Source organism: Hemicordylus capensis, chromosome 5 (genome assembly GCF_027244095.1).
Source record: "Hemicordylus capensis ecotype Gifberg chromosome 5, rHemCap1.1.pri, whole genome shotgun sequence".
NCBI lineage: Eukaryota > Metazoa > Chordata > Lepidosauria > Squamata > Cordylidae > Hemicordylus > Hemicordylus capensis.
Window position 1 is genome coordinate 259595679 of NC_069661.1, and position 13532 is coordinate 259609210.

Genomic DNA, 13532 nt, shown 5'->3' on the forward strand with positions numbered 1-13532 from the left:
GTGGGGCGCACGCCTTGCCCTGAGACGGCCACCCAGAGCAGAACTCAGCCTGCACTCAGAGGGGGGGAAGGAGAGCCAGCAAAGGCGGCTCAGAAGCCCCCACCGCCTCCCGCGGGGCACGGGTGGCTCAGCCCCAGCTCCCTGGGCGCTGTCCAAGGGCCCAGGCCTCTCCTCCCAAGGGCTCCGCCCAGCACCGCCAAGGATCCGCAAGAGCCAGGCCCCGGCAGGAGGCAGGCACCCTCCCCAAGGAGCCCTGGCCAGAAAGCCCTCGGGTCCTCAGCCAGGGCTGCCCAGCGCAGGCCAAGGGCTCCCCCCGCCCGCCCGCCCTTGTGTCTGCCTTTCAGCTGGCCCGTGGGGCTGAGTCACCCCCTTGGCTGCCAACACTCCGCCTGCTTCTCCCCGGGCAGCGGAGGGGCTGCGAGAGCCCTTTGGCCAGCCGGGCCTCAGCAATCCACGGCCAAGAGACGGGAGCGAGGCGGGAAGCGGCCCTTGGCGGCCGGAGTCGTAATGCCCCCCACCACCACTGGCCCCTGCAAATTCCTCAACTGCCTCCTGGATTCCATCCTAGCGATGGGTTTGCGTAGGAAAGGGGGGCAGGCAGACTGGCAGCGGCTTCTCCAGGGTTGCAGGCAGGAGTCTCTCCCTAACCCTAACCCTGTCAGGGAGGGAACGTGGAACCTTCTTCTGCTCTTCCCAGAGCAGCTCCATCCCCTGAGGGGGTGAATATCTTGCAGGGCTCGCACATCAAGTCTCCCATTCATATGCAACCAGGGTGGACCCTGCTTAGCTCAGGGGACAAGTCCTGCTTGCTCCCACCAGACCAGCTCTCCTCTCCTAGTTGGAGGCGGGAGTGGGCCAACTCGTGCGGACGGCCATTAGCCCTTCAGATGACCGTGAAAGGAAAGGAGGCAGAAGTTCTTAGCAGCACGTCTGGTTCTGTTGGGATCCCGCTCTCCCTCCAAGGAGCCCAGAGGCTGCTCCAGCCTCAACAGCCCTACGAGGTGGGCCAGGCTGGGAGAGGAGTGACTGGCCCAGAGTCCCGCGGTGAGTTTCATGGCTGACGGGGGCGCTGGACTGGGAGCTCGCCCTGGCCTCAGCCCAAGACTCTGGCGCTCTGTCCTGAACCGGCACCTCCGCCCAAGATCAGCAGCACCAGCTGGCCAGCCGGCTTCGCCGTCATCTCTGCTCGTGTCAGAGAAGCCCATCTGCAGACCCGCCACCCAGTGGGACACGGACACGGAGGGCAGCCCCCCAGGCATCCCACCGCTCAGCCGGCCCCAGCTCAGACCGGAGGAGCCGGGCGCCCAGCCTGGAGGCTGCCAGGAAGAGGGACTCGGGAAGCGCTGCTGCTGCTGCTGCCGCCACTCAGGCGAAGGGCACGGGGGGGGGGGGGCAGGAGGGCAGCCCTCCTCTCTGGGGAAGCGGCCACCAGGCAGCAGGGGCAGGGGCTGCCACCACAAGAGGAGAGGCCTCCCAGCCCATCAGCAACTCACCCCTCGGGGGCCCATCTGGCCCCAAGAGGCTGCTTGCCACAGCTTGTCAACAGGAAGTTGGGCGCCAGGAAACTCAGGACCGCCAAGAGCGCATAATTCATCTAAGGAATTCCTTGCCACGGGGTGTGGTGGCGGCCACCAGCAAGGACGGCGTGAAAGGGAGCGTAGACGGATGCATGGCGGGCAGCTCTATCAATGCCTGCTGGTCTGGTGGCTGTGGGCCCCTCCAGCCTCCAAGGCAAGATCCCAGTGGCAGCAGGGGAGGAGGGGGCCTGCCCTCCCCTCTTGCCTGGGGGCTCCCCAGAGGCGGCATCTGGTGGGGGGCCATGTGGGAAAGAGGAGGCTGGCCTGGAGGGGCCTCCTGGAGGGGGGCCTGATCCTGCAGCAGGGCTGTCCTGATGTCCGTCAGCTCTGGAAGAGGCAGCCACAGAGCTGCAGAGCACCAGCTTCCACTCCCCACTCAGCCGCAGCCCGCCCCACAGGCCCCCTGGGCTGCAGCAGGAGCCATGCTGTGTGCCAGTCAGAAAGCCACTCCCAGGGCCGGGACAGAAAGCGCCGCAGCAGCAGCAGCAGCAGCGGGACGACCCCAGCGAGGGCCCCACAAGGCCGAGAAGCCAAAGGGCAGGAGGGGCTCACTCTGGGGCTCAGCAGGAGCAGGGAGGGGGATTCTCTCTGGGCTCCTGCTCCAAGGAGACGCCCGGCGGCACCGGCCCCCAGGCCAGACCCGAGAGCTGCTCGGAGGCGCCTGCAGTGTCGGGGCCCTGGAGCCACAGAGGGAACCCCTGCTCTGCCCCGGCCCCCGGCACTGGCGCGGCCTGACCTGGGCTCCCGCCGGGCCCCTCCTCACCGCAGCCGGATGCTGCTCCGCAGACCAGGCCGTCCCAGACCCTCCTCCCAGGACAAGGTTTGGGCTGCTCAGCTTCGCCCCAGCCCAGAGGAGGCCAAGCCTCCATCCACGGAGGGCCGAGGAGCAGCGCAGCCGGTGGGGGAGAGGACGGGGCCCCAAGACTCACACAGCAGGGAGAGGCAGCCTTTCCCGGCAGCGGGAGGAAGCAGTCCGCGCCCCCCCCCCCCGCCCAGCCACACTCCAACCAGCCCACAAAACAAAAATGGCCCCCTTTCATTTCAGTCCGATTGGATCTGCCCAACCTCTTAGGTTGAAGAGGCTCCTTTTAACAGGCTCCTGGCCACCTAGCAAGAGGACAAGTCCGTCGGGCCACCGGACTGCCGCCTGGGCTGAAGGGCTCAGTGCCCACCCCTTGCCGCCACGGGGTCAGTCCCGATTTGGACGGGGCCTCCACTGGTCACAGGGGAAGGAAGACATGCCCAGGCCAAGGAGCAAAGCACGCCTGGCGGGCGCTCAGACAGACCTCAGCCAAGGAGGGTGCTGGTCTGTGTCTGCCAGGAGCCAAGGGCTTCCCGCAAGAGAAGAATCCCTCCGCCAACTATCTCGGCGGCCCAGCCCTTCCGGGAGCCTCTGGGATCTCTCTGCCAGGGGAGACTGCGGGAACCAAGGCAGATTCTGGCGAGTGGGCTTCTGGGAGAAATGGCTGGAAGACGCCACCACTTGCAGACTGGAGTCTCCCTCCCAAGGAAGCTGGCTACACACACACACACACACACCCCAGATCAAGTGCCTGCTGACTGGCTCCCTACGCTAATACTGCGCACACGCACCAGACACACGACCAGCCCACCCTCCCTCCGGCTGCAGAAACTCCCATCCCTCTGAGGAACATAAGTAGCTGCCTTCTACCGAGTCAGACCCCTGGTGGTCCATCTAGCTCAGCATTGTCTACCCAGACTGGCAGCGGCTTCTCCGGGGCTGCAGGCAGGAGTCTCTCTTGGCCATATCTGGAGATGCTGCTGCCAGGGAGGGAGCTGGGCACCTTCTGCACGCAAGCAGGCAGGCAGGGGCTCTTCCCAGGGCGGCTCCATCAGCCCCTCAGGGGAGCATCTTCGAGTGCTCACACATGGAGCCCCCTGTGCAAATGCAAAGCAGGGTAGACCCTGCTTGGCAAGCTCCTGGGCGGTGGCAGGGTGCTCCAGAAAGAGCCTCCCCAGCAGCACAGCCCAGGAGCCGCCAGGCCTTGCCAGGGCAGTGGCCTCTGCGGGCCAGCAAGACCCCAGGAACAGAGCCCGCCTCCCCGAACCCCCAAGGCGGCTGGCACAGGAGGGGCCTGGACCCTCACCCACCAGCTACCGTTAGGGACACCTGCACCCGGCCCCCAGAACCGCACCAGCCCCGGCTCGACGTGGCACAGGGCGCAAGCACAGGGCCCGGCCAAGGCCCACGGCAGGCACCGCCATCTCAGCCAAGAGCACAGCCTTTATTAACTCCTCTGCCAGGGCTGCCTCCTGGCCTCTATTCCGAGACGCCAGGGCGCATTTTCTGCCAACTGTGCAGACTACTAGACATTTGTTTCTTTAATGTGTCTATGCCGCCTGACTCCCAGGCTCGAGGCAGTTCACAAAAAGAAACACAACAAAAACGAAACAATTTAGACCATGCAAAGAGGACTAGAAGCCTGGCCCCCCAACGCCCAAAAGCCCCAAAAGCCCCTTGGCTCCGCCTGGCGGCCAGGCTTCCGCACCTGGGCGCCTTCACTTCCCTCGCCCCAGGGCTGTGCCTCCGGGCTCCCTTTACGCCGGCCAGTCTGCTGGCTTTCAGCTGGGGCTGGCCAGCCCTCCTCTGCACGCTGGAGATGCCACCCACCCAGCCGAGGGCTTCAGTGTCTCCATGAGGCTGCCAGCGGCTCGGGCCACCCTGCCAAAGAGAGATCCTGACCCCAGGCTGGAAGCCGTTACCGCGCAGGAGCCAAGGCGAGAAGACGGGCAGCTCCCCGCTGACGTCCGGAGGGGCTTCTTAGGCAACTGCCTCTCACTTCTTCGGCAGGTTTCGCTCTAACTTGGGAACCCAAAAGGAGGACAGACTCCCAGTTGCGCCCTACTCTTCCATCAGCCCAGCTCCACCGAAGATCCCAAGCGTCGATCCCAAGGCCAGCGATGGCACGAGAGGCCCTTGGGCCCCCTTCGGCCAGCCGCCGCCGCCTCCTCCTCCTCCTGTCAGTTTCGCGGGATGACCCCTGGCTCGAGGCGGCCTCCCCCCCCCACACACACACACACACCCCCAGGCACCCTGGTAGCCTTTCCGCCACAGCCTGCCATGGGGAAGGGGCTCCAGCCCCCCCTCGGATCCTCCCCCCCCTCCGGCGCAGCCCCTTTCGGAGGTGCATCCTGCCAGCCTCACCTTTTCCCAGGTACACCATCCCATACTCCCGGTTTTGTGGGGTCTTGTACTCCACTGTGAAGCAGACCTCTTTCCCGATGAGCTTCTTCCGCAGGAATTCACGGGCTGGAAATCCCCAGGGCTAAGTGGAGAGAAACGCACCGGTCAAGCGGCCCCTCCCTGCGCTGCTGCACAAGCCCCCCACCCCCGGCACACACCCCAGGCCAGAAGAGGCTGAGCAGCTCGCTGGTCTGGGAGCAGGAGAGGCAAGCCCTTCTCTTCTCTCGGCTACAGGAAGCTACAAAGAGCACCAGCGAGGAACACGAAGCTGGAAGGCCGAAGCAACACGAAAACAGGCAAGACTCTCAGAGGCCTGGGAGAACAAACCGGTCTGGACTGGGTGCCTAAAAATGGGGGCATCACACGGGTTCCACAACTGGGGCACCCCACCAAGAGGAACCTCGGGAAACCGGCTGGTCTCCACAGAAGCTGCAGGCCACCTTGGAGCCCAAACGGGTCCATGCTTCACAACGGAGAGAGCCAGAACGTGGACCTCTGCCCGGAAACCGCCCCGGAGAGTCTTCCCAGGTGGCCCCACTAGAACACAGAGCAGGAAGCCAGAGCAGACGGGACCCGGAGCACGGCAAGGGTCTCGATGCAGGAGGTACTGTGGGCCACGGAGCCATCCAGGCCAACCGCAACCTCAAGCTGCAAGCCTGGGCCTGAAGGGAGATCAGCCCAAGGCCCCAGAACTTGGCCGGATGGGCCGCCCGCTCCCAGCTGCGCCACCGGGTCTGGATCCCGCTTCAGGGCTGCCGCCCCTCCGTGCCCCCCGGGTCAGCTGGGGAGGGGAGGGGAGGGGGCTGGGTTTCACCGGCACACGAGGGTGCCTCACTCCCACCAGCCACCCAAGACGGCAGAGCAGCAGGAGGGGGGAGCAGAGAGCCCCAGGGGTTCCCGGAGCAGACGGTGGAGACGGCTTCCCTCTGACGGAAACCCTGAAGAGTCACGGCCTGTCCAAGCTCAGGGCAGGGCCAGGAGGACCGAGGGGCCGGTCCCAGAAGGGCAACTTCCCGTGTCTCCATCTGAGCCGGCCAGAGCCCCAAGCCCAGCTTCTGGGTCCCTGCTCTCCGGCTGTTGCTTTAGGAGCCCTCCACGTGGCAGGCACAAAAGGCAGCGTTTCCTGGAGGGTTCTGGCAGCATGACTGGGGTTGCTTTGAGTGTAGCTTTTCGGGCCTTCTCTGTATTTTAAAGTGAGGAACACAGGAAGCTGCCATAGACTGAGTCAGACCTTTGGTCCATCTAGCTCAATATTGTCTTCCCAGACTGGCAGCGGCTTCTCCAAGGCTGCAGGCAGGAGTCTCTCCCAGGCCTATCTGGAGATGCTGCCAAGGAGGGAACTGGGAACTTCTGCATGCAAGCGGGCAGGGGCTCTCCCCAGAATGGCCCCCTCCTCTAAGGAGAGTCTCTTCCAGGGCTCACACAGGTAGTCTCCCATTCCAATGCAGACCAGGGCGGGCCCTGCTAAGCAGAGGGGACAGGGCATGCTTGCTACCACAAGTCCAGCGGGGAATGTCTTTAGTAGCAGCATTTGCGGAAGAGACACTGAGCCGGCGACCTTCACAGAACTGGTGGGAAGATTTACAAGCCGCAGCCGCGCCTAGGGAGTCGGCCCCAACCACGACTCCCCCCAGCAGACCGTGGGTCGCTCTTTTGCCAAGGACAGGCAACCCCAACTGGATCAGGCAGCAGAAGCTTCACGCCATTCTGTGGCTGGCTTTGGGTGGCACCCCCCATCCCTAGGGATCTCCACGGGGTGGGAGGGGGCATCTGGACCAGGCAGACTGGAAGCCTCTGGGTCAGGGCCAGAGGAGACGAGGGGGCTTCAGCTCTCGCCTCTCGGCCCAGGGACGGGGGCCCAGCGCGCCAACAGCCCCACCTCATCCGGCGTGTCCTTGGCATCTGGCTGTCCTGCAGCTGCCCGGCGCGCAAGGTTCCCAGCCCGGATGTTGCTGAGGTTGATCTGTTTTTCGGGAGGTGGCCCTCCACGCGGCTGGCCTCGAACAATGATGGCACAGCCCGAGAGAACCTGGTGGAGAGAGGCGGGCGGGGGGGGAGAGAGAGAGCATGAAGCACAGCCAGAGCAGTGCCCCCCACCCCCGGCCCCCCGCGCCCCAGCAGGTCTAGCAGCCCCCCGTTTCCAGCAGTGGCCAGCCAGAGGCTTTTGGGGAGCCCAGCAGGAGGGCCTCAAGGCAGCAGCCCTCCGCCACTGCCTGCACCCCCAGACCTGGCCTTGGGAGGGGGCCTTGCCCGGGACCCCCGGAGCCAGATGCCTGGGGCTCCCCTGCCACCACACGGCACCACAGACAGGCCAAGGGCTGGGGACGGGAGCGCTTCCGGGAGCTGGGCCCCCTTGAAGGCAGCAGGCAAGGCTCCCTCCCCTGGACCCCCTCAGCCGGGCACCCGGGTGGGAAGCCAGAGGTCCTCTCCGGAGGCCTGCCAGCCGCCTCTGGCTGCAGCCGCCACCGGGGTCAGCTGGGGCTGTGTGGGGGGGAATCCCGCCCCAGAGTGGGATCGGAGCTGCAGTCAGAGCAGCCAGAACGGAGGCGAGCCGGTTTCTCTGCCAAATGCTGAGCCAACGAGTCTGAGGGGCATCAGTGGGGCTGGCCAGACCTCCTGAGGTGGCCGCTGGAGGAGGCATGCCCCTCCCCTCCCCAGGGAGACTCTGCTGGATTGGGGGGGGGCAGGGGGGCTGGAGGAGAGACAGCAAGAGCAGCTGCCACAAAGGAGCCGGGAGCGCCACCAGGCACAAGTTGCTTTTTGACCCCAAAGCACCACACCCCAAAGAGGGCACAACTATATTTAAAAATACCACACACACACACACACCCCTCCTCTAACTGCTCAGCAACACACAGCAGGAGACACCACAAAGCCGAGCCCAAACCTCTTGGGCAGGAGGCACAAACTGCCCACCCGGAAAGGCCCCCCAACAGGACAATCCCCATCCATTTCCAAAGGCCCAACAAGGACGGGGCCGGAAGATCCTCCTGGGGCTTCCCTGAGCCTGGGTGCCACCTGGGGGGAGGCCAGCCCCACACACTCACCGGGTGCACTTCAGGCTGGAAGATGACTTGGAGGAAACAGAAACGCCGCAGAGATCTCCATGAACAGCCCTTGCAGCACCACTAGGGAGGCCGTAAGGGGGGAACCCGCACCTGAGTGGGGCTTCCGGAGGTGGCAGGGCCCCTCCGCCCCCTGGGCGGCTCCGTTCTGCAGCAGCTGTGGCCGGCTCTTGAGAGCTGGGCTGGCCACGTGAGCGGCATCCATGGCCAGCAGCACCAGACAATGAAGGGGAGGGTCGTTCCAGGAGCCCTTTGCCCCCCACTTCCAGGGGTCTCAGGGCAAACGGGCAACAGACGAAGCCCTGCCCAAGAAAGAGTTTGCAGGCTGGGGCACCCAAGCAGCCTCCCGTAAGATCAGCGCTGCTGGATCAGGTCCATCCAGTCCAAGGAAGCCCATCCAGTCCGGCATCCTTTCCCCCCAGTGGCCCAGCGGATGCCTCTGAGAAGCCGCAGGCAAGAGGCACGTGCCTGTCCTCTCTCCTGCCGTTGCTCCCCTGAGACTGGTATTCAAAGGTCTCTTTAGAGGCTGCAGGTGGCCTATAGCCACCCGACTAGTAGCCACTGCTAGCTCTGCCCTCCACGAACTGGTCCAAGCCCATGTTCCCTCTAACAGGGAGTCCCAGATGTTGTCCACGACAACTCCCACAACCCCCAACTGCAAAGGCCTTCGGCTGGGAATTGTGGGAGGTGTCGTGAACAACATCTGGGACTCCCTGTTAGAGGGAACGCTGATCTAAGCCCTTCCAAAAGCCATCCAGGCTGGTGGCCGTCACCACATCCTGTGGCAAAGAATTCCATAGATGAATTACGTGTTGTGTGAAGAAGGGCTTCCTTTTGTCAGTCCTAAATTTCCCAGCCTTCAATTTCATGGGATGACCCCCGGTTCTAGTGTGGTGAGAGACCGTGCATAGTTTTATACACCTCTATCCTGTCTCCCCTTAGTCGCCTCTTTTCCAAACTAAAGAGCCCCAGCTGCTGTAGCCGTGCCTCAGAAGGAAGGGGCTCCAGGCCCCGATCACCTTAGTTGCCCTTTTCTGCACCTTCTCCAGTTCTACAATGTCCTTCTTAAGATATGATGACCAGAACTGTACAGTGTACTCCAGGTGTGGCTGCACCATAGGTTTGTATAAGGGCAGGGGTGGAACCACCATTGGGCGAAAGGGTTCAAAGAACCCGGGCCGCCCACCAATCAGGGGCCGTGAGCACGGCCCCAGACACGCCCCCGCGTCTGCCGTCAGACATGGGGTGGGGGGGCTAGGGGGTTGCAGCGGCAGGTGGGGAGGGGCGGGGGAAGCTGGCAGGCATGCGAGGAGGACCCACCCGATCCTGAGAAGGCGAGATGACACTTGGGCCGCAAGGAGCCAGCAGCAACCCGGTCCCAGGCAGGTTTACTCAGAAGTAAGTTTGACCGAGTTCAATAGGGATTATTCCCAGGAAAGGCGAGGAGGCCGTCATCCGCCCACGCCTATGTAGTTGAAGCTGCATGTATGCACTTACATGGGAGTAAGCTCTATTGACTTCTGAGTAAGCCCAGGACTGATCCGTGACTTCCCTACTCTTCTGGCGGTAAGAGAGCTCCTAAGGGGGCTGGGGGCAGCCGCAACCCAACTAGCCAGTTAGTCCAGTGCTCTCCATTTCCCTGGGACTAGCCGGGCTTGTAGTCAAGCCTTGGACTTCTCCCTGGCCCCCAGGCCTGTGCTACTGAGGCCCCCAGGCGGCAGCAGAGCCACTGGCCAGCAGGAGGGGGCGGGCGGGCAGGCGGGTGGGGGGGTTGGCTCTTGCCTCCGGTCCCGGCAGCGGCTCCATCAACTTTGAAGGGGGCTGGGCCAGGCTGCCCGGGTGGAGGACGCAAGTGGGTTTGGGCTGCTGTGTGGGGCGCTGTGCTGTGCTTGGGGCTGGTCAGGGTGGGAGGAGGAATGGGAGGCGCACAGGAGCTGGTCTGGGACAGTTGAACAGTGGGGCACCAGGGCCCCTGCTGTGAGGGAGTCAGGCCAGGCGCGGGGGGCAGGGGCCAGCCGGGCTGCGGCAGCCGCACACGGGCCACCGCCAGCTTGGCTACACTCCTGCATCAGGGCATTATTGTATCAGCGTTTTTATTTCCAGTCCCCTCCCTAATGATTCCTGGCATGGAATTGGCCCTTTTCACAGCTGCCGTGCACTGAGACGACACTTTCAACGGGCTGCCCACCCCCACCCCCACCCCCACCAGATCCCTCTCCTGGCCCGTCACCGACAGCTCAGATCCCATCATCGTATACTTGAAGTTGGGGTTTTTCGTCCCAATGTGCATCACTTGACACTTGCCAACATTGAGTCGCATTTGCCACTTTGTCGCCCACCCCCAGTCTGAGAGATCCTTTTGGAGCTCTTCACAATCCGTTTTGGATTTCACTACCCGGAAGAGTTTGGTATCATCTGCAAATCTGGCCACTTTGCTGGTCAAAAGTGTTGCATGTATGCAGAGAGTCCTACATTATTATTATTATTATTATTATTATTATTATTGCATTTCTATCCCGCTCTTCCTCCAAGGAGCCCAGAGCGGTGTACTACATCCTTGAGTTTCTCTTTCACAACAACCCTGTGAAGTAGGTTAGGCTCAGAGAGACGTGACTGGCCCAGGGTCACCCAGCTGGTTTCATGGCTGGATGGGGATTTGAACTCGGGTCTCCCCGGTCCGAGTCCGGCACTCTAAGCCGCTACACCACGCTGGCTCTCTCTGATGGGCTTTCCTCCCGCTTCCCTGCCTTGAGGCATAGCAGGCCGGGCCCTCCCGCCACACCAACAAGGATGAAGCCCCTTCTTTGCCTCTTTGCTCAGGCTGACCTCTTGTGTCCTGCCAGCCCAGCGGGGATGGCACAGAACAGGCCCTGCAGCAGAAGGCCCAGTGCTGGCCAGAGGCTTTCGACTTCTGCCATCGGAACTGCCGATAGTCCCTTCAGCCCAAGCATGCTCTGCCTGGGTTCAGCTTGCAACGCCTGAAGCACCCAGAGCGCTGTCAGATGCTGAAGCTCAAGGCTGCTGCAAGTACCTAAGCAGCGCAGCCGCGGAACAGATTGAGGAGAGAACCCACTGGGGAGAGTCCTTGAACTTGCCCGACAAGCTCAGCAGCGCTCAGCACCCAAGGACCTCCACCCGCCGAAGTCCTCCTTCCCCCGAATCGGATTTCCAGGATGGGCCCAGGGCAGCCTTCCTTGCCGTCAGCCCAGCTGGCTGCCCACAGCCAACATTCCTCCTGCCCTTCCTCAAGCCGCTGCTCAGATGTTCCGGCTCCCCCCAGTTGAGGGCCAGGAGCTGCCAAGCTGGATCCTGAGCTCTCCCGGAGGAGACGGCCTGCGCAAGAGAGAGGCGTGCGGAATGGCAGGACAGCAACCCGGCGCCCCCCCCCACCCTGCCCCCATGGGCTCCTCCTCGGCCTGGGCAGCCCCAGCAATGCCAAGCTGCAGTTCCCGCAGAGCAGAGCTCCTGGCTGCTGCTGCTGCTGCTCCTCGTCCTCCTCCACGCGAGCCGGGGCTCCTTCTCCTCCTCCTCCTCCTCGTGGGAAGCCCCAGCCCTGGACTCTGCCAGGGCAGTCCCGGCCCTCCTGGGAAGCGCAGGGGCACCAGACCCTGCTGCAAAGGCTCTGCTCCAGGGTTCCCTCGGACAGGGAGCTCCCAAGGCTGCCGCCGCCGCCGCCAACTCCCAGCCCCCCCAGCAGCAATGGCTTGGGGGAGTTGGAGGGGACGCTGCCCTGCTGCCCAGCTGGCAAAGACACACAGGGAGGTCCTGCCGGAGCAGACAGCCCCTGCAGCAAGGCCCCCCCAGCCTGCAAGAGACTGGATGCCCCGTGGCGGCAGAGGCTACGGCTGACTCCCACCAGCACCCCCCCCAGCTCCGTAGGCCACGGGAGCCCTCAAAGCATGGCCAACACCTTCACTGCCTGGCACCGCTGCAGCTCCCTGGGCGGAGGAGGGGCTTGGATCCAGCTGCAGCCCGGGATCCCTGAAACGGGGATGCCCAGGGGCTGCTGACTCCCCGCCCCAAGAGGGCTTCTTTCGGCTGCTGAGTCTGCCCAGCAGAGCAGCGGTGCTTCTGGGCTCCTTTCCCAAGTTGCTCTTCCACCCCGGCCAGGATGGGCAGCCGAGGCAAGAGGGGAGCCGCCCCCCCCCCCCGAGAAGGGCGGCCTTAGGCGGCTCTCCAGCCTGAGCCCTCCAGGCAGAAGGGGCCGCCAAGCACTCCCGCACCCTGGAGAGGGGCGCATGTCCTCCTCTCCCCACACCGGCCGGAAGGTCCCGGGCACCGTCTGGGCTGCCCCCTTTTGCACCGTCTGGAGCCTCTCCGCAGCCTGCCCTGAGCCCCGCAGAGGCACAGCAGGCCAAGAGAGCCAGGCCCAGTTAGGGCAGCCGGGCCTTGGGGGCCCCAGTCGGGGGAGCCCAGCACCTCACAGACCCCACGCGGCCCCACCAGGAGCCCTTCCTCACTGGCACAGCCCCAAGTCTTGGCCAACGGCGGGAGGAGGGCGAGGGCGAGCAGAGCATGGCGGCTGCCGGGCATCCCTGGGGCCACGCCAAGGCCCACCCAGTCTCCCTGCTAAGGGGAGGAGAAAGAGGGGCACCCTTCGCAGCAGAGGCTGCCCGGATGGCACAGCTGCCCCTCTGCGGCCCAGCACATCACACACCCCTCTCCCTTTGGCGACTGCAGGCCCTCTGGGGCAGAGAACCAGCTCCTCGTTCTTTATGCTGCCTAGAAGGCGCCCAGGCATTTGGCTCCTGTGGAAAAGCGAGCTCCCTGCAGAGAAGGGGCAGCGGGCGCAGCGGCCGGCCCGTCCGCCCTCCCCCGGGCAAGGATCGCGGGCTGCCTCTGGGCTCCCCCGGGCGAGCGGGGGGGTGGCGCTCCTCTCCCCTCCCCTCAGCCAGGCGCTCTGCACATGCTCAGGGCGCCCTCCTCGCTCACCATCTTGACGATGCCGCGCTGCAGGACCGGGCTGGCGCCGGAGGGTCCCGCGGAGGAGGCGGCGGCGGCAGCGGCGGCGGACGAGGAGGAAGAGGCGGCCATGGCGAGGCGAGGCGAGGCAGCTGGAGGGTCTCTCGCGGCCAAGAGGAAGAGGAAGAGGAGGAAGGCAGAGGCCGGCGCGGCGCCTGGAGCTCCTGAAGGGGGCGGGGCGGGGGCGGGGCCTGAGGCTTCCTGGCCCCTCCGCGCAGGCGTAGGTCGCAAGAGAGCCCCGCCCTTCGCGTGGGAGAGCCAATCGGCGGGCGGTCCTCGGAGCCGCTCCCACCGGGCTCCAGGAAGGCCAATCGCCGGGGCGAGACCCTGCCGTGGAGGGAATAGAGCGTATTCAAACCGAGACGTCGCAGCGGCGGGGGAGGGACTTCCGGGGCACGCTGGCAGAAGGACACGTAGGCAGAGAGCGGCGCTCGGAGTACCCACGTGGGAGGAGGCCGGCGGGGGCCTGAAAGGGCGCATGCGCGCCTCAGGGGATTCCGGGGGAAGCCCCTATGGCGAGCATGTGGCCGGGAGGGGGCGGTGCCGGCGGCAGGCCCCGCCCCCCTGCGCGTAGAGGAGGCGGCGGTGGCGGTTCAGGCTGCCCGGAGCGGCACTGCGCACGCAGCCGTCCTCCACCCTCCCGGCCCGGAGTGTCCCCGCGCTATCCGGAGCCGCCGCGGGCAGCAGCAGCCGCGCCTGCCCCCACCCGTCCCTCGCCCGGCG

At 64.9% G+C, this 13532-nt stretch overlaps 1 protein-coding gene across 1 annotated transcript in view; it reads right to left on the minus strand.

Annotated features, from left to right (window-relative positions):
* SND1 (staphylococcal nuclease and tudor domain containing 1) overlaps positions 1–13134 on the minus strand; it is a 182837-nt gene extending 169703 nt beyond the window's left edge. Inside the window, exons 1-3 of the mRNA XM_053253263.1 lie at positions 12780–13134; positions 6662–6811; positions 4744–4864 (exon numbers count right to left, since the gene is read on the minus strand). Of these exons, the coding sequence (XP_053109238.1) occupies positions 4744–4864; positions 6662–6811; positions 12780–12881 (373 nt within the window). The 5' untranslated portion in view covers positions 12882–13134. The remainder of the gene's footprint in view (positions 1–4743; positions 4865–6661; positions 6812–12779) is intronic.
* Positions 13135–13532: the final 398 nt, after the last annotated feature.